This window comes from Lepisosteus oculatus, chromosome 2 (assembly GCF_040954835.1).
Source record: "Lepisosteus oculatus isolate fLepOcu1 chromosome 2, fLepOcu1.hap2, whole genome shotgun sequence".
Classification (NCBI taxonomy): Eukaryota; Metazoa; Chordata; class Actinopteri; order Semionotiformes; family Lepisosteidae; genus Lepisosteus; species Lepisosteus oculatus.
This window is the reverse complement of record NC_090697.1, coordinates 48,234,556-48,255,790: the sequence shown is the minus strand read 5'-3', so window position 1 is coordinate 48,255,790 and position 21,235 is coordinate 48,234,556. Positions and strand designations below refer to the sequence as shown.

General features: G+C 38.5%; 1 protein-coding gene across 7 annotated transcripts; it reads left to right on the top strand.

The window, feature by feature from the left end:
* The first annotated feature begins 12,283 nt into the window (after positions 1-12,283).
* On the top strand, positions 12,284-20,651 carry LOC102693933 (syntaxin-11-like). Of its 7 annotated transcripts, none has more exons than XM_015347052.2 (3): positions 12,284-12,415; positions 14,858-14,935; positions 18,665-20,651. In XM_015347052.2, the coding sequence occupies exon 3, from the start codon at positions 18,670-18,672 to the stop codon at positions 19,513-19,515; it is 846 nt and encodes a 281-aa protein (XP_015202538.1). In that variant the 5' UTR covers positions 12,284-12,415; positions 14,858-14,935; positions 18,665-18,669; the 3' UTR covers positions 19,516-20,651. The 7 variants fall into 7 exon arrangements, with proteins under 7 accessions (XP_015202538.1, XP_015202525.1, XP_015202520.1 ...); XM_015347039.2 differs by having other exon boundaries at positions 12,284-12,510; positions 18,670-20,651; XM_015347034.2 differs by having other exon boundaries at positions 12,284-12,510.
* Positions 20,652-21,235: the final 584 nt, after the last annotated feature.

The following is a 21,235-nucleotide window of genomic DNA, read 5'->3' as shown; positions in this document are numbered from 1 at the left end:
TTGCCAGATCTCTCTGACATTTTGACTGTGTGACAGAGGTCGTTATTCTATTCAGGAAAACGTTGTGGCCAGTCTAGTACAGCAAAAGAAGTTTATCATACTAGCTATAATGTGAATGGATCTCAAAGGCACTCTTGTGCCCTTGAGAAAGTTCAATTAGGTAGCTACGTAGGCTGCAAATGAACAAGTAAAGGTTTATTTCATGCTGAAAGGAAAAGAAAAGAGACACAATGTTTCGGCTGTGGAGCCTTCTTCGGGTGTGAAAATGCCTAACAACTGAAGAAGGTTCCACAGGTGAAACATTGTCTCTCTTTTCTTTTCCTTTCAACATGGAATAAACCTTTACTTATTCCTTTGTAGCTTAGTTACTATCTATAAGTTACTGCCCCAGTCTGAAAAATTCTAAGTAACACTGTTTAGGTCCATATACTGTAAATCTCAAGGTAAAACCATGCCTTTTTGTGCTTAAAAGTCTCTGTTCCTCACAAGCCTCCATAGGGCTTGTGTTAAAAATCAAACTGACTTTTGAAAGTTCCCATGATATAGATTTCTTGTTATGTTTTCCCAGAAACAGAATGATTAAAAAAAAGAAAACAGAAAATACGCAGTTAAGTCATAATTTTTATTTGATGTAAAGCAGATCTTAGCCAATTGCTGAAGGTTTTGTTTGACTTCCACAATGGTGTAATGATGAGCTTGGTTTCACAGGTATTTCCCCCAGCCAGAGCACATATAAATAGTGAAAAGGTTTCTAAGATTTATTTATTTATTATATCTGTGAGAACTTCCCCTGGTCTGAAAGGAAAATGTGTATCACATCTTATTGAGAAAAAATAACCAAACTTCTCGTCTGAACCAAATTTGGTTTTTGTGGGATCCCCCTCCGTACCCTTCCGAGCAGGCTCAATTAACATTCTCACTAACTGCTGCTGGATTATCGCCGAAGAAGGCCTGCCCACTGGTTTCACAGAAAGACTCCATCTGAAGGTTTCACTTCCTGTCACATACGTTCTTCTCTGCCTGCCTGTAACTGACCGATCCTTTTAAAGTCATGTGGTTCGGAGAAAAAAGTGGCACCTTTGAGATCATGACTTTGCCCCCTGACACTTTTGACAGAGCTTATCTTTCTTCTTTTTTAGATTTGGGTCGATATTATTTCAATGTTTCCGGTCTACATTTTGAGGTTGCTGAAACAAAAAGGCTTAGAGTTGACTGGCAGAAACATTCCACCAGTCACTGGGACAAACTGGCAGAACAGGTTCTTTTCAAAATGTAAAGCTCATCTTTCAGTGCTTTGTTTAGCAAAGCCTGATTAACAAAAGTTATGCCTGTTCATCTGTAAAAAAATCAAAACCTATGTGCTGTATGTACATATATTGTACATGTACTGATAAATACATTGGTACTTTTAATCTACATATATACTGTTTCATTTGAGTCTGGTAAAGAAGGAATACCACTTATGTAACTGTAGGTTGTAGTCACCGAAGAGCTCAAATTAGAAAAGTATTAATACTCTTTCCAGGCCATGAAACAAAATTTCATGCATCAGTGTTTGTCTTGGAGCAAAATGTTTACATTCACATCCCAATGTATGGAAATTTACAAACACAAGTGAGGAAAATCGAAGGGGTAAGGGCAGGTATTGCTGAGAACAAAAATGCTCTTTGAAAACCCAAAAAAGGAATGTGAAAGTTTTTTTAACAGTCTGTAAGGTAAGCTAGCTCACAGAAGATCCATTCAAAAGCATTTTTTTCCAAAGTGGATAACATTCCTATGCTAAACAGGACTGGATGCTGTTTAAAGTTTTTAAAGATGTACTAGCCCAGTAACATTCATTCTCACTTTCTCCTTCCTCATTCCTATCCTGTGACGTGCGTTCTTTTGCTTCTAACACAGGTTTGTGTTTCTTATCCTATTCTTATTTCTTTCTTTCCTTAGTTCAGTATGGAATACTTTCATTCCCTGTCCCATCATTCTAAACCATTTGAATATATGCAATTTAACAAACATCAAATGTCAGAAATTATTTCTTAGCAGCTCTTCAATTTGGATCCTAGTGATAGTTACACCAAGCTCACAAAGCACACACAAAATGGAATATGTAAGTATTCAGGTCTTCTGGCTGCTATAAAAATTAAAAATAATTCCTTTGAATTAAATAGATTATTATAGACATTGCTTTTTTGAGTTTTGTTTCCCACAATCATTACTGTTCCTGACATGCAGAAAACAGAAATCTAGCCAGCACCATAGAATTTATGGTTTCACACATTTGTTTTTGTAATTGCAGACAAACAGTAATCAAGCTCCTGTTTCAATAGGGTTGGCAGATTGCTGTGAAGAAATCCTTTACACCGTTATTTTATTAACATCATGTATTTATTACTTCTATGAATTTTATTTAGTGTATTTTTCCAGTTTGTTAAAAACAACAATGACTTTGCTATTCCTTTCAAGAAAATAAAACTTCTCAAAAGGTTAAACAAGGCATAGATTGAGCAAGCCTGGAAATGAAAACGAGCTCAAATTAGAAAACAGGAAGCAGAGATATTGCAGCTGCACAGTATGCTGGGTGACTGTACTGATGAGTGTGAAGTATAGATATTCTCATATGGGTCAATGCATCAGTGATTATTAAAACAACAGTGTAAAAGAGATCCCTGCACTGAACCAATCACATTCCATAATTTCTTTGTATAGGTTTATGCCACAGAGATTTGTTTCAAGGACTTATGGTATTGCCAATTAAAAGATTCCTGTGGAGTTTCCATGTTTTCTTCAGATCTGTGGGTATTTTCTCTAGGCGCTCTGGATTCCCCCCAGCCTTCCAAAGATACGCTGGCTGCTGTAGGTCAGTTGGAGCCTCTGTAAGCTGTGTTTGTGTGTGAGTGTGTGTCCTTTGGTAAACTAGCATCTTGCCCAGGTTGCAATCCCATCTTCCAGGACAGGCTCTGGGTAGCTGCGACCCTTAGTAGTATTGAACAGCCTGTTCTGTATGGAGTTTTCTCCAGGAACTCAGGTTTCCTTCCACTTACCAAAGACATGTTGGACACTATACAGTAGGTCTTTTGCTGTGAATCTGCATGCGTGCACGTGTGCCCTGTGAGGTGCTGCTGTGCTGCCATGTGTCCTGTGCTGCTGGGATAGACAGCGGATCCTGTGAATGTGTGGCTTGGTGATGATCCATGGATTCTGCTCAATCCCATCCATCATTGTCTTGACATTCAATTGACAACCTTGGCATTAGAATCTTTCTGCAGGGTGTGAAGATACACCTCCAACACACCAGGTTGTAGTCACATGGTTCTTCCTTCACCCTGCCCTAAGGGTTTCAAGACTTGGTTCACGCAGACCAGTTGCCTTGTGGGTGTCTTTGGGGAGGAAATCAGCCATTTAACGGTTGTACTTTTTAAGTTCCAGCTTTCATTGAAACTTATTTTGCCAAAATATACAAGGAAAAATAAAGTTTCCCAAAGCGATGGTCTCTCCCTGGATACATATTCTTTCCTGAAGATTTCCTAATAATATCTGAACATATTACTCTTTGAGGGATTTAACTATGTTGCTATTTCTTATATATATATATTTAAGCTATCTGATTGGGAACCTCCAAACAAATGAATTGACTCTCCCAGGTGCAGGGAATGTATTCATCAGCTTGTGGAGTCAGACAAGATTCCATCACCTCACCTGGCTGGAAAAATTCCAGGATCTCAGTCCTTTTGAAAACTGGTGGAACTAGTGAAAATGTGCAGTTCCATTCCACACAGCACTGCCCTCACACAAACTCAGCTGACAGCCATTCTGCAAGAAGAACGGAATGGAATTGAGTGGCCAATATTTCAAACTTCACCTTGTGGAAAACACACCACGTCTTTTTGACACTTTTCTTGCAGCTTCAAGGCAGAAACACATCACTCAGCTGGGGGCTTAAACAGCTCTGGAGAGAGTGTGTGTTTTTAATATTACAGTATACACAACTTCACATGTACTTTAAAGACTGGGAAACTGTATAAATATTACAATAACAAAAGCTAGCATGTCTTTGGACTGTAGGAGGAAACTGGTACACCCAGAGGAAACCCATGCAAACATAAGGGGAACTTGCAAACTCCACACACATTGTATTCCAGGAATTGAACCCAGTGACCCAGACCTGCAAGTACCTGTCATATACAATATTTAACAAAGTGCATTTATTTTCTACAATATGAAGTATTTTTAATGCATTGATAATGATAACGTATTTAAATTAAAAAAACAATATAGTGTATGGTGAACAAAATACTGATGACAAAATGCACATTAGTTTCCCTGTGACCCTGTATTAGATGATGTGGTTAGAAAATAGATGGATGAATAAATATATGCATGCAATTGCCCGTATATTGAAAAAGTATATTACACTGTACTGTTATTCATATTCATCTCAGGATCACAAAGGGAAAAACTTTTGACCTTTCTGTCTCAATACGTTTGGAGATCACTATTTGTCATCCATAGGAATGGTTCACAAGGATGTTGCAGATTGGGTTAGTGGCTGAGACAAGTAGTACTATCTTGAAGTCCTCTGTTTTAAGCGCCAAGCCACACACAACAGTCCATGCAAAATTACCATAAAGTAGAAAGTTTGGAATTTGTGATAGGCAGGTATATTGATGTTTCATTAGAATCTGTGTCCTTCTCATATTGTACATTAAGTTCTTTTGTGCAGCAACAATTGCTGAAGCAGAAAAATGTTTCAGTGTATCATGGGTGGATGTTTATTTATAAATTGGTAAGTGTATTTATACTTCTGAAGCAAAGTGGAAGTTCTGTATCACTTACAGTAACAAGATCTAAATGTAGGTCTTGTCACAGAGCATAAGTCAGACACACTGAATTAATGTTCGTAGGAGATGTAATAAAAACAGTTTTGATTAATTACATGATTATCAGATTGTAGAAGCATGGTACAACCAAAGACACACAAAAACTGTGCATGTGGTTTATTACCCTTCACAAAAGAGAAAAGGTCAAACTAACACTGTCTCTTTTTAATTTAAAAAAACGTTTATTGTAGCCATCACCGTCTCCATTAATAAAGAAAAAAAGTTTTTTTAAGCTGTTTGTCTTGGATAACATCAGTCTCAAAATACAGCCAATAAAACACAAGTACTGTACCTGACCTAGTGAAAATGACCACAAATGAACTCATCTTCACACAAACATCCCAAGACGTAATGTAATGTAGTACCTGGTGCTTCTGTCAGACGACAGTGGCTAAATAAACAAGTCAGTTTCATTCCAGAACTACATCATGCTGCAAAAAAAGATGTCCTTCACTGACTGAGATTAGTTGTACTACTGTATATTCCTAGATTTTATTTTAACTCAAGTAAAATAGGTAACCTGTAATCAGTTCTGTCGGGGTCCCAGAAACCCCACTGAAATCCTATTGCTGGGATTTAGTAATATTAGTTTAAGTATTGAGAGATTTGCATTTTACCTTTGTCTGTTATGTGCAGTTCAGTATGTAATGTACAGTATGTACTCTTCATTTATAAACAATATATTTTTAATTCAACAGAGTGCTGCAGAGCTGTATTGAGCAGTAAAAAGAACGCAAACATTTGGTGTTAGAAATACACGTTGATTTATAGCGTCAGAGAGTTATAAAATTATCTATTTTAGTATACACTAATATGACCACAATTTACTGGCCTATTTAACTTTTTCGCAGCAGTCTTTAATTCTGAATACAGATCATTTACTGAAAAGAGTAGCAGCAGACTACTTGGTTTTTAACTCCTTTCTCAGTAGCATACACTACAGTGATTCATAACATAAATGTTATATTTTTTGATACTGCTGTTCTGGATGTATCATGAAATTCTGTACTACATTACAGGGAAAATACTGATGACAAAATAAACATTAGTTTGTGCCATCAGACTCACCATTAGTTGCGTCATCATATTATTTAATTAGCTGACAATTATGTAATACTAAATACTAAAAATGATCGTGATTTTCGAGCATACACTACAAGCATGAACTGTCTTCATCTGGAGTAGCAGTACAATATACCTGTTGCGGAAGCAGGTGTTTATTGTGATTTGTTTGGCTAACTGAGGCTCAAAAATCATTGTGCTTGAGAGAATTACTGGTTGTTTTTCCAATAACAGAAATGAGAATATGTCAACTTCACTTTCAGTAAAAAGTAAGTTAAACTGTGCATCTGTTTTTGTAGTAGGTTTATATATCACATTAGAGTTTAATGCAAGGAGTGCACTCTCCAAAACATCATCTTTCACTTAAAGAACATTACTGGCTTCCAGCAATCAAAAGGCAGTCTTGATTTTCTGCAGACTGCAATCTGAAGATGCCTCAACTCACATGTTCATTTGCCTGCAACAGGAAGGATTCAATAAATTTGATTGGTTAAGTTAAACATTTTAGCAAAACTTGGCTTAGCACTATTTAGATCAAATCTGGTCTCACCACATGCCCACAGGGAAGTGCAGTTTTAATGTACAGTATGTCATAGAACAGAAAAGGCAAAGAAACAGTGTCCCACACACAAAAACTACTTTCTACTTTCTAAAGCTGAAAAACATAATGTTTTTTCAGCTCTGAAAATTGAGACAGAGTGCCACAGAGCTGTATTGAGCAGCAAAAAGAAAGCAAAAATTTGGTGTTAGAAATACACGTTGATTTTTAACATCAAAGAGTTATAAAATTACATATTAAGCTAACACTATGACCACAATTTAACAGCGTAGTTCACTTTTTTGCAGCAGTCTTTACGTCTGAAAATGTAATGTTTTTTCAACTAGCAAAATTGAGAGGACATAAGCAAATCTCCTAGAACCTGCATTTTCTTTCCTTACGTTACCTGAGTGATGTCAGATTAGACTAGTTGTAAATGTTTATTTTGTCATACCGTAGGAGAGGCAGAGTGAAATGTAGAGAAGCTGAAATCACAATAAATGATTGGCCAAGCTTAAGTTACTTTGGTGTATTTCATTATAGTCACAGAAGCTGGTCTAAGCATTATTTTATTTATTTTTTTGGAAATGAAATGAGATAGCGTCGACATTGTGACAAATGCAAAATATAATATGTTTCTCGAGTTTATTTTTTAAATTTCTAATACTGTACTGTACATACATTCATTTCATTCAGTATCAGTTTGTACAATGTGACTAAGACGTTTGTTCCAGACTCCTAAGATCATCTGCATAAATAAATGTTTCTTGGTTTGGAAGCAGCTCTCTGGATTGACTTTGTCAATGCTTTTCAAAATTGTCTTCCTGAGCCAAGTCACAGGCTGTGAGGCTCATCAGTCACAGTTCTCCAGAACGTCTACATGAGGAACGTGATGAGTCAATATAATCTCAAAGATCTTTCTCTTGCTTCGCTTCTTCTCGCTTGAAATAGCATCATTTTGCTATTTCAAGCTCACATTCTCACTGTCTGTTTGAAATACCATGTTCCCACTTGCCACACATCTGCTCAGATCAGAACTACTGTATATCTTTCTCAGTCCTATCAGATTGCTTGCATTCCTGACCTACTGTACCTACTGTACTTTATTCCTATAAATGTATTCGACCCAAGCTTTTATTCAAAGTGAGTTATACTGGTACCCATTTATACAGTGGGGAATTTTACTCAAGAACTATGAGTGAAGTACATTGTCCAGGGGCACAACAGAATTGTGCCAACCATATCCTTCCATGTCATGAGTCCTAAACCCTAGCCGTTACTCCACACTGCCCCTCTGCAAGTGTGTCAATTTAACTCTTACCTAAAGGAAGAAGTGATTATCTCACATCTTTATCAGACCCAATACAGACCTCAAAGACCAACCAAAGAAATGACTCAGACTGCTAAAAACAGAACAAATGAAACAGTAACATAGAACACAGTTTAGTTTGCTAGTTAAAGGAGACCTGCAGTCCCAATTTCTCAGACCAGTTATTAAAATCTCAGTAACAAAATAGATTAATTGAAGTGATAGAAAAAGTGTACAAATTTCCAATTAAGCACAAAATTGTAAACTTTATGAAAGTACTGTAAGTTGCCATTTTATTGCAAACCCCTGGTCTCATCACTGGCGAGAGGGAGAGTTCCCAGGAATTGTGACATGATGCTGACCCTTCCTGCTCACTAGTCACTGTGATGACTAATGTAATGTGATGTACAGTACAAGCAAATTAAGTGCAGGTTATACAGCAGACATTTCACCGCAGAAAGTTTCCAAAGTGATCTGCACGCAGAGTTAACAAGTTCCATTTATCGGCAACACCGTCCCGAAATCGAGAGCAATATTTCAATTGGATTAAAAGAGATGTATTCACAAGCCTGCTTGTTTACAATGCAATAGGACTACTTCTCGTCGCTGAAAGTTATGTTGCCACGTTCTGAATCACAGAAATTGGCGCATGGCTGGAAATGTGTCTATTTTGTGATGTAAACTGGTGGTTTTACAAGTTACTGTGTACTTTTATCGTTTGAAACAGTAACATAGAACACAGTTCAGTTTGCTATTTATCAAACTACTGTAGGTTTGTTGTCCAATCCAGGACAACAATGTGCTCTCCTGAAGGGGCTGCCAAGGTCAGTGGTAGGACAGACTATAGACTGACTTTGCCATCCAGCCAGTGTTCAGGTCTGCTGAAGTCATCTCTGCAGTACCAGGTTCACATAAGCTCAGGCAGTCAAACAAAGATACTTTGTTATGATATATTGGGGAAATACAGACACTTTCAGTACAGCACAGTGGATTTGCAAATAACTTGATTATTGTATCAGAGTAGTGACCCCTTTTTAAAAGACAAATGTTTGTATAAGACATTCATAATCCACAGAACAGTAAAATACTAGTTATTTTTTAAAGTACAGCTCTTGTATTTATCAAGGAGGAAGAAAGTCTTATTCTCTTCAGGTGAATCATTAGGCTTAATTCTGTAGAATTAACAAGAAAATATTTTTAAATAGTTTTTAAATATGACTGAGATGTAAAACCTAGTATTGTTCTAAATGAAGACATTAATCAGTTTTCATTACATCGCTTATGCAAAAATATTTGAATCTTACAAAATTCAGTGAAATAATATAAAATACCAAGTTATATTTCCCTGCAATATCATATTATTCATTTTTGCGGTCTGCAAAATGGAATACATACATCTGTTAATGTAGTGGTATTATATAGTGCCATATTCATAAAAGTGATATTTTTGTTACCATAACAGTTTAGTTTTCTTATGAATTTCTCATAATTATAATTCTGTACATTAAGTATGTTTAGCTGTCTAGATACCAAAGACATGTTGGACACTATAGGTCTTTTGCTGTGAATCTGCATGCGTGCACGTGTGCCCTGTGAGGTGCTGCTGTGCTGCCATGTGTCCTGTGCTGCTGGGATAGACAGCGGATCCTGTGAATGTGTGGCTTGGTGATGATCCATGGATTCTGCTCAATCCCATCCATCATTGTCTTGACATTCAATTGACAACCTTGGCATTAGAATCTTTCTGCAGGGTGTGAAGATACACCTCCAACACACCAGGTTGTAGTCACATGGTTCTTCCTTCACCCTGCCCTAAGGGTTTCAAGACTTGGTTCATGCAGACCGGTTGCCTTGTGGGTGTCTTTACATGTGGGGAGGAAATCAGCCATTCAATGGTTGTACTTTTTCCAGCTTTCATTGAAACTAATTTTGCCAAAATATACAAGGAAAAATAAAGTTTCCCAAAGCGATGGTCTCTCCCTGGATACATATTCTTTCCTGAAGATTTCCTAATAATATCTGAACATATTACTCTTTGAGGGATTTAACTATGTTGCTATTTCTTATATATATATATTTAAGCTATCTGATTGGGAACCTCCAAACAAATGAATTGACTCTCCCAGGTGCAGGGAATGTATTCATCAGCTTGTGGAGTCAGACAAGATTCCATCACCTCACCTGGCTGGAAAAATTCCAGGATCTCAGTCCTTTTGAAAACTGGTGGAACTAGTGAAAATGTGCAGTTCCATTCCACACAGCACTGCCCTCACACAAACTCAGCTGACAGCCATTCTGCAAGAAGAACGGAATGGAATTGAGTGGCCAATATTTCAAACTTCACCTTGTGGAAAACACACCACGTCTTTTTGACACTTTTCTTGCAGCTTCAAGGCAGAAACACATCACTCAGCTGGGGGTTTAAACAGCTCTGGATAGAGTGTATGTTTTTAATATTACAGTATACACAACTTCACATGTACTTTATAGACTGGGAACCTGTAAAACCATTGTAATAAAATTAATACATTTCACATCACTTTCAATTGTGAATAATGATGTGTTTTGAGATGCTGGTACAGTATACACACATGTTGAACATAAATGTCTTCTTAAGGAAAGGAAACTAAAGACAGCTATGCTTTCCTCAGCTTTCATGTTCAATGCCATCAAATCAGATCTAAAATCGGCAAACTTGAAGCACCTGGAGGAAAGCCATGCAAACACAAAGACAGCATGCAGACTCCACACAGACAGTACTCCAGGAATTAATCTCAGAGCCCCCGCGCTGGGAGGCAGCGATGCTGCACCACCGTGCTACCCGTCAAATATATCACAAAGCACAAATATTCTAAGAAATATAAAAAATCGTTTAAATGAAATAGCAAAATATAGTGAACATACTGTAAATTCTAGAATATATTTCACATTTCAAATGTAGAGGAGGAGCTTTTGACCAAAACAGCATTGCAAAACAATTCAGATAACAGTCTCTTATAATACAACCTGTGACCACAAAAAGCATTGTGATAACAAAATCAGCCAACAGTGACTGCGGCATAGCATCCCACAATGATTACATAAAAGGTTTTGGTCAGCGTAAATGGCTGTTGATTTCATTCAGTTCTGGCCTGAAACGCTTATGCCTCTGGCCTTTACACTGTGAAATTGACTTAAAGTGAATGTGTCCCAACACTTATCACTTGTAATCATTGTGTTGGTCACAAAGTACATTTGCTTCTAATGTGATCAGATGTGGGCAGCACGGCAGTGGTTTGTATTGCTGCCTTGCAGTCCTGGAGCCCTGAGTTCAGCTCCTGGGTGTGCCAACTGTATGGAGTTTCTATGTCTCCCCATGTTTATGTGGGTTTCCTCAAAGTGCTCTAATTTCCCCCCACTGTCCAATGACTTACTGGTGTGTATCTGGCTTCTGGGAAGATTAGCCCCAGGTGTGAGTGTGTGTGTGCCATATGATGGACAGGCTTTGATTCCAGGATGTATCTGCCTTGTTGTGTCCTTTGCTTGCTAACAAATGCTCCCCTGTGACCCTGTATTGGATCGATCAGTTACAAAAGGGATGCACGGATGAAGAAATATATGTATGGAATTGTACAAATACAAAAGAATGATTGTACTTATTATCCATATTAAACTTGATCACAAATACAGTACCATATGACTGCAAAGCAAAAAGTTTGATTTTGCTGTCCCAATATTTTTGAAGAGCACTAAATATCATTCATAGCATTGGTTCACAAAGATGTTGCAAATTGGGTTAGTGGTTAAGACAAGTAGTCCTGTCTTGATGTCGTCTGTGATAGGGAGGTGTATTGACATCTAAGCTGAATTTATTCCCTTCTTATCTTTTACAGGAAATTCTTGTGTGCAGCAATAATCACTGGAGCAGAAAATTCAGTACTGTATGTCAAGATGGACATTACTTTCTAAACTGGTAAATATTTGTACTTTGGAAGCAAAGTTAAAGACCTGAATCACTTAACAAGATCCTCAAAGTACTGTACAGTAGGTCTTGCAGGTGTTGCCATAATGCATACGTCTGAGCCGTTGTATAACACATTGAATTAATGTTTGAAAGAGAATTTAAAAATGTGTTTTAAATCCACGATTATTAGCTCGCAGAACCAAGGAGAAACCATAGACACACAGAAACTGAGCATTTGGTTTATAACCCTTTACAAGAGAAAGAAATTTCAAAGTAATTGTTGTTAATTTCAAGATTTTTATCGTCAGCTTCGCCATTATAGTTAATAAAGAAAGAAAACATTTAAGCTGTTTGTCGTGGTATACGCCAGACTCAAAAGTCAATAAAACACAAGGGCCTGACCTAGTAAAAGTACCATTCCGATAATGCAAAACATTCCAAAGCAATTAGTTAACTCTTAGGCGCGCAGACACCCAAAGACGTGATGTACACCTTGTGCGTCTTTCATCTGGGAGTGGCTACATAACCAATCCAGTCTCATTCTAGAACAACTTCACCTGAAGGATGTTATCTGACATCTCAGTCCTAGAGACTTTGGCGACAAAGCACATCTAAAAACAGCTCTTCTCCGCACCCACCGAGGAGCACAGTAGCATTGACTTATACCGCGGGACACGCACAGCTCACAGGTAGTTACTCCCTGCAGAAGATGTCACAGCAGCCGCCCTCACGTTACTTCGTTTCGAAGAAAAGCTGTTGATTAAATTGCGGCACTTGAATTAAGGTATCATTCTTATTTTGCAGTCCGTGAAACAACGAGCCTTTGCTGCGAAGAAGATAGAGGGCTGTCTTTCACAGACCTAGATTAGTTATATTATTAGATATGATTGTACCTGCGTTAAATTAGGTAACGTGAAATCATTTCTATCGGGGTCCCTGAAACCTAATTGAAATCCTGTTATTGGAATTTAGCTAAATTAGTTTAAGTGTTAAGAGGTTTGTTATTTTACCTTTGTGAGTTATGTGCACTTCTGCATGTACTCTTCATTTATAAACAATACATTTTTTTTTTAATTCTACAGTGTGCACCAAGACCGTATCGGCTAGTTGAAAAACGTGATCGTGTTGTAAATAGACGTAGATTTACAATATAATATAAAATAGGGATGCATGTTTAGATAATATAAGTATGGTAAAAACTCCACAGGCCTGCTTCATTTTTTACTTGTGGTCTTTTTAAAAAAGAACTCCTTTACTGAAAAGAATAGCGGTAGACCATTTGCTTTTTAATTCCTGTATCAGTAGCCTTCGATGATTGGTTTTACGTTGATATACTGTACACTGCTGTTCTGATGGTGTCATGAAGTAGTGTAATCCATTACAGGAGTTTCTGGTTCTGCACGGTTTCTTGTCTGTTATTGTTGCTTTACGGGTCCTGGATTCGAGTTTGCAAGTTTTCTCCGTGTCCGTATGTATTTTTATTACATGCCATTCAAATTTACGTCTGTCAGGAACGAAGAAAACCTAAGCTGAAAAACTTTACAAATAACTTATTATTTGTGTATCTTATTGCGATCATCTTTGGATGTTTTTACAGCTCCTTAAAGGGGTGCAAACCCTTCGTTTAATAAGATAACAGTTATGTAATAATAAATACTAAAATGATGGTGATTTTTGAGCACAGACCAACAGCCCAATGCATGAAATGTTAAGGTAAGGACTGTGTAGTACACCCTACCTCTGGATAAGGCAGATATTTTTGTAAGGTGTTAAAAAGGTCTAAAAAGATCTAAAAAATCATCACGTTAATCGGAGACTCGAAATCTGACCCAGTTCAAGATTGTGTTTGATGCAATCTGTCCATAAATCAATCCAAATGTATCTGAATAACACCAGGGGAAGTATTTTGAAGTCAACTTTCATTTAATTAACACAAATGGGAAACAAATGTTTCTACAACAATTATTTTACTTTGTTCTGTATCTGATAAAATGGTTATTTTTCCAGTATGAAAATGCAGGAAGCTGGATTTTTGTAATAAGTATATACTGTATATCACATTAAAGTTTAACGCGAAAAGCACATTCTCCACAACTTTATCATTGACTCAAAATTATGTTACTGGCTACCCCCAATCGAAAGAGGACTGCGTTGTGGAGATGCCTGAACACAAACACGTTCTTTAGGCTGCAATAGTAAGGGTCCCATAAACATGATTGGTTAAGTAAAACACTTTCGTATATACTTAATTAAATGCTTCTCAGATTGCTTACAACTGGTTGATTAAAATCTGGTCTCGCCACATGCCTACAAGGCAGTGCTGTTTTATTGCACGTCACAGAACAGGTAAAGCAAAGAGTGTAAAAACAACTTTCTGAAGCTGAAAAACAGGAGACATTAATATCTCACTCAGACCCTGTGATGTCTTTTCTTACATTAGCTGAAACACGTTGGATAACTGTCGTCGTTTGTAAATGTTTATTTCATCGTATCTTAGAAATGAGAGAGTGATGTTTGCAAAAACAGTGAAATCACGGTAAAGGTTAATTTACTATGTGAACTATATTTCATTAGAGCCACAGAGGCTGGTCTAAGCATTGTTTTATCTCACCTTTACTGGAAAATAGATAAGATAACTTTGATAATGCCATGACAGGAAATGCATAATTAAATGCTTCTCAATTTTATTTTTCAGAATTTTGGCTAATTCATCCATTCATTCAGTATCTATCTTTTGTGTTTCTGGTTCAATAAGTTATACGATGTTGGGTTTTGTTTTGCACTTACAATGTACCTTAATTTAAAATTGAAACACTGCAGTTATTAGTATTAATGATGAAGGATGCTTTTATTTCTTGGTTAGGTTTTCACCTATACTGTACAAGGAATGCTAATTGTGTCTTGTTGAAGGGATTTCATGTACTTTCAGGAACAAAATATGGCTGAGATATTTTGCAGATTACTGGGTTTCATTTTAAATAATACAGTATATTGCAGTTGATGAGGTAAAACCTGATGGGTCAGTGTTGCGTTTCCAAACTCAGTCATGATGACTTTAAGCCAAAGTGCAAGGAGTGTTATAAAGCGTGCCTTGTTTTCATGTTCATGAAGATTTGTTTTCCTTTTAACAGCAGTTTTGACAGAAGCCACAAAAATGTTCTTTCAGTGACATTAAAGAAGGGATCATTCTATTGAGGCACAAGAAACAGGTAGGCTGCAATTCAGAGTAAACAGGGACTTTCTGAAATAAATCAGCTCGGAGGCTGAAAGAACAGAAGGTAAAACAAGAGGAGGAAGTTCCGCCACCTTTGCACACAGGGCTACTAGTACTGTAACTTAATTATCCAGAAATTCAAGCTGTTTTTCAAGTTTCCCACACTGTCAGTTTCAACAGATATCTAAGACATTTGTTCCACACTCCCAGGATACTCGGTGTAAATAAATGTCTCCAGATTTTTAAGCAGTCCTCTGGCTTGACTTTGTCAATGTTTTTCAAAATTGATTATGTGAACAAAGAGAACAATTTTGCCTATTCCAAGCTTAAATGATTCAGCAATCTTAATCAGTGCAAATACGACAGGCTATCACCTAAGGCACCATGCTTTTCTTATGGCATGATGAACAGAACCAAGCACAGTTTTCCAGGTGTAGTTTGAGTACAGTCCACATGCTTAACAATTCTTTCCTTGTTTCACATTCTACACTTCTAAATACTGTAAATACCATTTTATAAAGAGTTGTCCCCCATTGCTTCCTGTGAACATAGATGAGTACCCTCAGTGTTTCAGAAAGGTGCCAGAAATTTAGATTTTCAAACAACTAGTTGTTCTTTTTTCTTAATATTTTTTTAAAAAATGAGGCACTGGCCCTTGAAAGGTGAGGGCACATGAACACAAAAGACAAACACAACTATTAGGAGGATACAAAGGAACAAGTAATAGGTTTATTCCATTCTGAAAAAAAGAAGAAAGAGAACACAACGTTTAGGCCGTGGAGCCTTCTTCACCTGAAGAAGGCTCCACGGCCGAAACGTTGTTCTCTTTCTTCTTTTTTTCAGCATGGAATAAACCTATTACTTGTTCCTTTGCAGCCTACGCATGCTGACGCAGCTACCCACCTGAACTATTAGGAGGATAGTCAGGTGACACAGTGCTACCAGAATCACCACTGAAGACAAGTCCCATGTTGGTCCATTCCTCAGTCTGTCCTCCTGGGCCACACCACTGGCTATGAGGCTCATCAGTCACATTTCTCCAGAACATCTACATGAGGAACGAGTCAATATAAAGTCAAAGATCTTTCTCTTGCTTCGCTTCTTCTCGCTACAGCACCATTTTGCTATTTCAAGCTCACATTCTCACTGTCTGTTTGAAATACCATGTTCCCACTTGCCACACATCTTCTCAGATCTGAACTACAGTATATCTTTCTCAGTTCTATCGGATTGCTTGCATTCCTGACATTGTACCTATTTATTCCTTTATTTACTTGACTCAACCTTTTATACAAAGTGATTTATACTGGTACCCATTTATACAGTGGGGAATTTTAATCAAGCGCTATGAGTGAAGTACATTTTCCAGGGGCACAACATAATTGTACCAGCCAGGATTTGAACCCATATCGTTCCATGTCATGAGTCCTAAACCCTAGCCTTTACTCCACACTGCCTCTCTGCATGTGTGCCAATTTAACTCTTACCTAGAGGCAGAAGTGATTATCTCACATCTTTATCAGACCCAATACAGCTCTCACGGAGCAACCAAGAAATGACTCAGACTTCTAAAAACAGCACAAATAAAACAGTAACATAGAACACAGTTCAGTTTGCTATTTATCAACTTGTCTTTTAGGTTTGTTGTCCAGTCCAGGACAACAATGTGCTCTTCTGAAGGTGCTGCCATGGTCAGTGGTAGGACAGACTATGGACTAACTTTACCACCCAACCACTGTTCAGGTCTGCTGAAGTCAACTCTGCAGCATCAGGTTCACATAAGCTCAGGCAATCAAACAATCATGCTTTGTTATGATATTTTGGGGAAATACAGATACCAAGCACCGTGGGCTTGCATGCCAATAACTTGATTATTGTATCAAAGTAGTGAAACCTTCTGAGAAGCCATTACATTCACAATCCATGAAAGTGTAAAAAAAAAGGTCTAATTTTTCAAGTATTGTTCTCTTATTATCAGTGGTGAAATAGAGGCTTATTCTCTTCAGCTAAATCTTGGCTTCACATAAATCCCACTTATGAGGCCCATTATGTCATGAGGCTGATCTATAGGATTAACAACAAAATGTGCTGAAATAGTTTTTAAAAAAATATAGTTCAGGCGGGTAGCTGCGTCAGCATGCGTAGGCTGCAAAGGAACAAGTAATAGGTTATTCCATGCTGAAAAAAAGAAGAAAGAGAACACAACATTTCCGCCGTGGAGCCTTCTTCAGGTGTGAGAGAGGGCAGTAGGCAAAGGTAAAGTAGCGGGAGAACAAAGGTTGGGAGGGAGGAGGAGTGAGAGGTGGGAGCAGGGGACAGAAAGAGAGGCCAATCAAGAGGTGTGAAGTCAGAATGGGTGCAGAGAGGTGTGAAATGAAACTTCCAATGAATGGAGAAAATTTAAAAGAACAGTAGTCTGTCGTTAAGGGAGAATGTGTGATCCTAGCTGCAGAATAATTTTGGTTTTGGTGGTCTTCCTGATGTATGAGTTTGGAAAACCGTCTTTGAGAACACAGACGGAGAGATTAGAGTGGTCGTGGCCGTCAGAGGTGAAATGAGAAACAATGGGCTTGGAGAGATCTTTAATCTTCACAGCTCCGACGTGTTCTCTGAAGCGGTCTCCGAGTCTCCTTCCTGTTTCTCCAATGTAGATGGCTGGGCATTTACTGCAAGAGATACAGTAAATAAGGTTGCTGGAGGTACAAGATGCTGTCTGGGTGATCCGGAATTGTCCTGAGGGGCCTTGAATGAGTGTGGTGGTGGATGTGTACTTGCAGGTGATGCAGCGAGCTCTGTTGCAAGGGAAAGTGCCTGGTGTGGATGGTTGTTGAGGGCGGTCAAGGGAGTTGTGAACAAGGAGGTTATGCAGATTAGGTGGTCGGGGATATGAGATGATAGGGCGATCAGAAAAGAGGCCCCAATGGAGGGATCATCCTGTAGGATGTAAAAATTTTGGTTAATGGTACTGGGGATAGGAAGTTTGTTAGGGTGGTAAGGAAGCACCAAAGGAATGCGGTTGTTACGGTGGGAGTTCCTGATCGGATTGATGGTCCGGGGGGTGTTTTTGGCTCGGGCAAGGGCCCTGTCAATCATACTGCCGGGGTATCCTCTGTTGATGAAAAAGGAGTACATTTTGAGGGCTTGGTTTTCAAAGTCAATGTCTTCGCTACATAATCGTCGTAGCCTAAGGAACTGTGAAAAAGGAAGAGAGTTTTTAGTGTGGTTGGGGTGAAATGAGCTGTACAGGAGGTAGCTGTGTGAATCCGTGGGTTTGTAATAAACTGAGGTGGACTGTCGGGGGTAGTTGATGGAGAGGTTGATGTCTAGAAATGGAAGATTAGTGGAAGATATGTTAACCCTATATTTGAGGGACAGGTGGAAGTTGGTGAAATGGTGCAGGAAGAACTCAAGCTGATCGTTGGAGCATGTGGCGGCACCGACGCAGTCATCAATATATCGTTTGTAGAGGTCAGGGACATAGCCAGTGTAGGAAGCGAAGAAGTGTTCTTCTACCCAGTCGACAAAAATATTGGCATAGCTGGGTCCCATTCTGGTGCCCTGCTTCTCTTGGGATCTGGCTTATTTAGTTCATTTTATGCTTGTACATCCTCTTAGTTTTTACCAAAACATGTTACAACTGCATTAGGTGTCACTAAACTAAGAAAATATTTACCTTTTTACTACAAGAAATGGGTCTACCAACCAGCTGTCCTCTCTGTTCCAGGGAAGATGAGAGACCGAATCGGTGACATGAAGAATCTGGTCAAGCAGCCCCCTGAAGCGAAGGAATCCTGCAGTAGTGAGGAAAAGAAGGAGGTACCTGACACTGAGCAGGCCTTGAACGAAGTGCTCTTGGAGGTGCAGGATGTTCGGAAAGAAATTCAGCTCATCAGGGAGGACGTCATGAAACTGAACAAGCAACATGCCCAAATGCTGACTAATGTGTCGACCGAATCCTTGGACAAATGCAATGCCATTGCTTCTGACATCAAGAACCGGGGACAAGATGTCTTAACGAAGCTCCAGAAAATGGAAGCTCATAGCAAGGAGCTGGAGGCCAAGTATGGTGCCAACTCGGCTACAGCGCGTATCTCCAGGACCCAGTATGCCTCCCTGAGCAACTCCTTTCGAGACGTTATATTCGATTACAATGAGGCCGAGATGACGCACAAAGAGAAGTGCAAAAACATCTTGCAAAGGCAGTTGGAAGTCATTGGCAAGGAAGTCACTGGAGAAGAGATTGAAGAAATGCTGGACAGTGGAAAGTTGAGCGTGTTCACGGATAACGTGCTCGTGGAGGGGAAGACAGCCCGTTCTGCCTTCAACGAGATTGAAAACCGTCACAAGGAGCTTATGGACTTGGAGCAGAGAATTAAGAGCGTCCATGAGCTGTTCTTGGACGTGGCCATGCTGGCAGAGGAACAGGGCGCCATGCAGAGCAGCATTGAAGCCAGTGTCCACAAGACCGACTCAGCCATTGGGGAGGTCTTAACCAAGCTCAATGCAGCCAAGAAATATAAAAATAACAATCCGTTCAAAAGGATTTGCTGCGGCTGTTTTCCTTGCATGAAGTGAGATGATTTTTGATGATTTTTTGTCATTTTGACTTTCTTCAATTCATGGTTCTAAAAGTTAACTTGTTCCCAAGAGGTAACAGTTCTAACAGTTAACATGTTCTTAAGTCCTATTCTTTAAAGAAAGAAAATGAGTATCAAATTAAACAGTATAATACACATGATGGCAAAAGTGAATATATGTATATAAATATATCCATTATGTGCCCCAGAACTATCAAATGTTACATGAAAACAGTTATTTTGCATTCTTTATTCTTGGGGCTCTTTATTTTAAAATGCCTTTTTTGGTAACCTTGTGTTTTCTTGGAAAATCTTAGCTGTCTTTTCCTCTCAGCTGTGTTCTATGTATTATGAAAAACAAATGGAAGGACCACTTTTAAGATAACAAGATATTCTGGAAAAAAAGTTTTCCAGAAAAGCAAGACATAATGAACACAACCTCTATAATGAAATGTGCTGGTTTGCTATAGCTACATTTACATTGTTTACAGGTGTTGAGCTTGTTGTTTCTCGTCTTTGAATTCATACAGGTTTCCAATAGGAAAATATATTGAAAAAAGAAATCGTTTTTTAAAAGAACATCATTACTGGATGTGCACTCTCCTTAAGACGGACATCAACCACATCTCTCTGACATATTGTTATGCAGGTTTTGTGTGAAATAGCGTGAAACTTCTTTGTGTGGGGGAGTGGTGGGAGGTTGACTTAATTAACCTTTAAAAATGATTTAATAAAAAGAAGCCAGGCACAGCCTTTTTCAAAGGTTATCCTGCGAGTTTCATAAAATGCTGCCAATGAGAATACTAATAGTTTTCGCTAGTGTACTGAAAGAATTATGGAGTGTTTCAGTCCAACATTTGGCTTAATCCACTTGGCTGAGGGCTGACCCCCTGGCTACAGGCTGATGAGGCTGGGACCCCCCATGCAGAAATGCAGGTGCAGAAATGCAGATGGGCAGGAGGGATGCAAAATGATGGATGTGAGGGAGAGAAGGGGATAACATATAGTATTGATAATGATTTAGGCGAGGAAATGGCATCAGCAGTGATTGCAAATTCCTAACAGCGGAGTCTGATTGAACTTGGCTATTGTCAACCCTCCCAAACCTTTGTTATAAACTCCATTTGTAATATACTGTTATCTTGTATGATTTTTTATTGTTGCTATTGTACATATTCTGATGGAGTACTGCATATATTGTATATACAGTAAGTTGCAGATAGGCTTCATGCCTTGAAATATAAAATTGAAAAAAGCTGTAAAACACGTACAATCAGCAATTATCATACTGTATTGGTTTTGTAAGAGCTTTTTCACAGCTTTGCAATAACCATCCAAAAGATATCAAGTGTTCTTCTGTGTTTTTTGTGGGTGTCCTTATCACTGTGTGCCCCAAGGATTTAAAATGCTCTTATCAAGTTTTGTTCTGAAACATACTGTGCAACTGTATCTTTCCCTGTACTCACTTTGCAGCAGGTACCTCTGGCCAAGCCAATAATAATAATAATAATAATAATAATAATTGCTTACCCTTATTATTATAATTACATCCACCTGGATGATGCGACGGCAGCCACAGTGTGCCAAAACACTCACCACACATCAGCTATCAGCGGGGAGGAGAGCAGAGTAATGAAGCCAATTCATAGATGGGGATTATTAGGAGGCCAATGGGAAATTTGGCCAGGCCACCAGGGTTACACCCCTACTCTTTTCAA

Excerpts from the sequence above, each read along its gene's own strand:
- LOC102693933 (XM_015347055.2), top strand. The coding sequence starts at position 18,670 with ATGAGAGACCGAATCGGTGACATGAAGAATCTGGTCAAGCAGCCCCCT.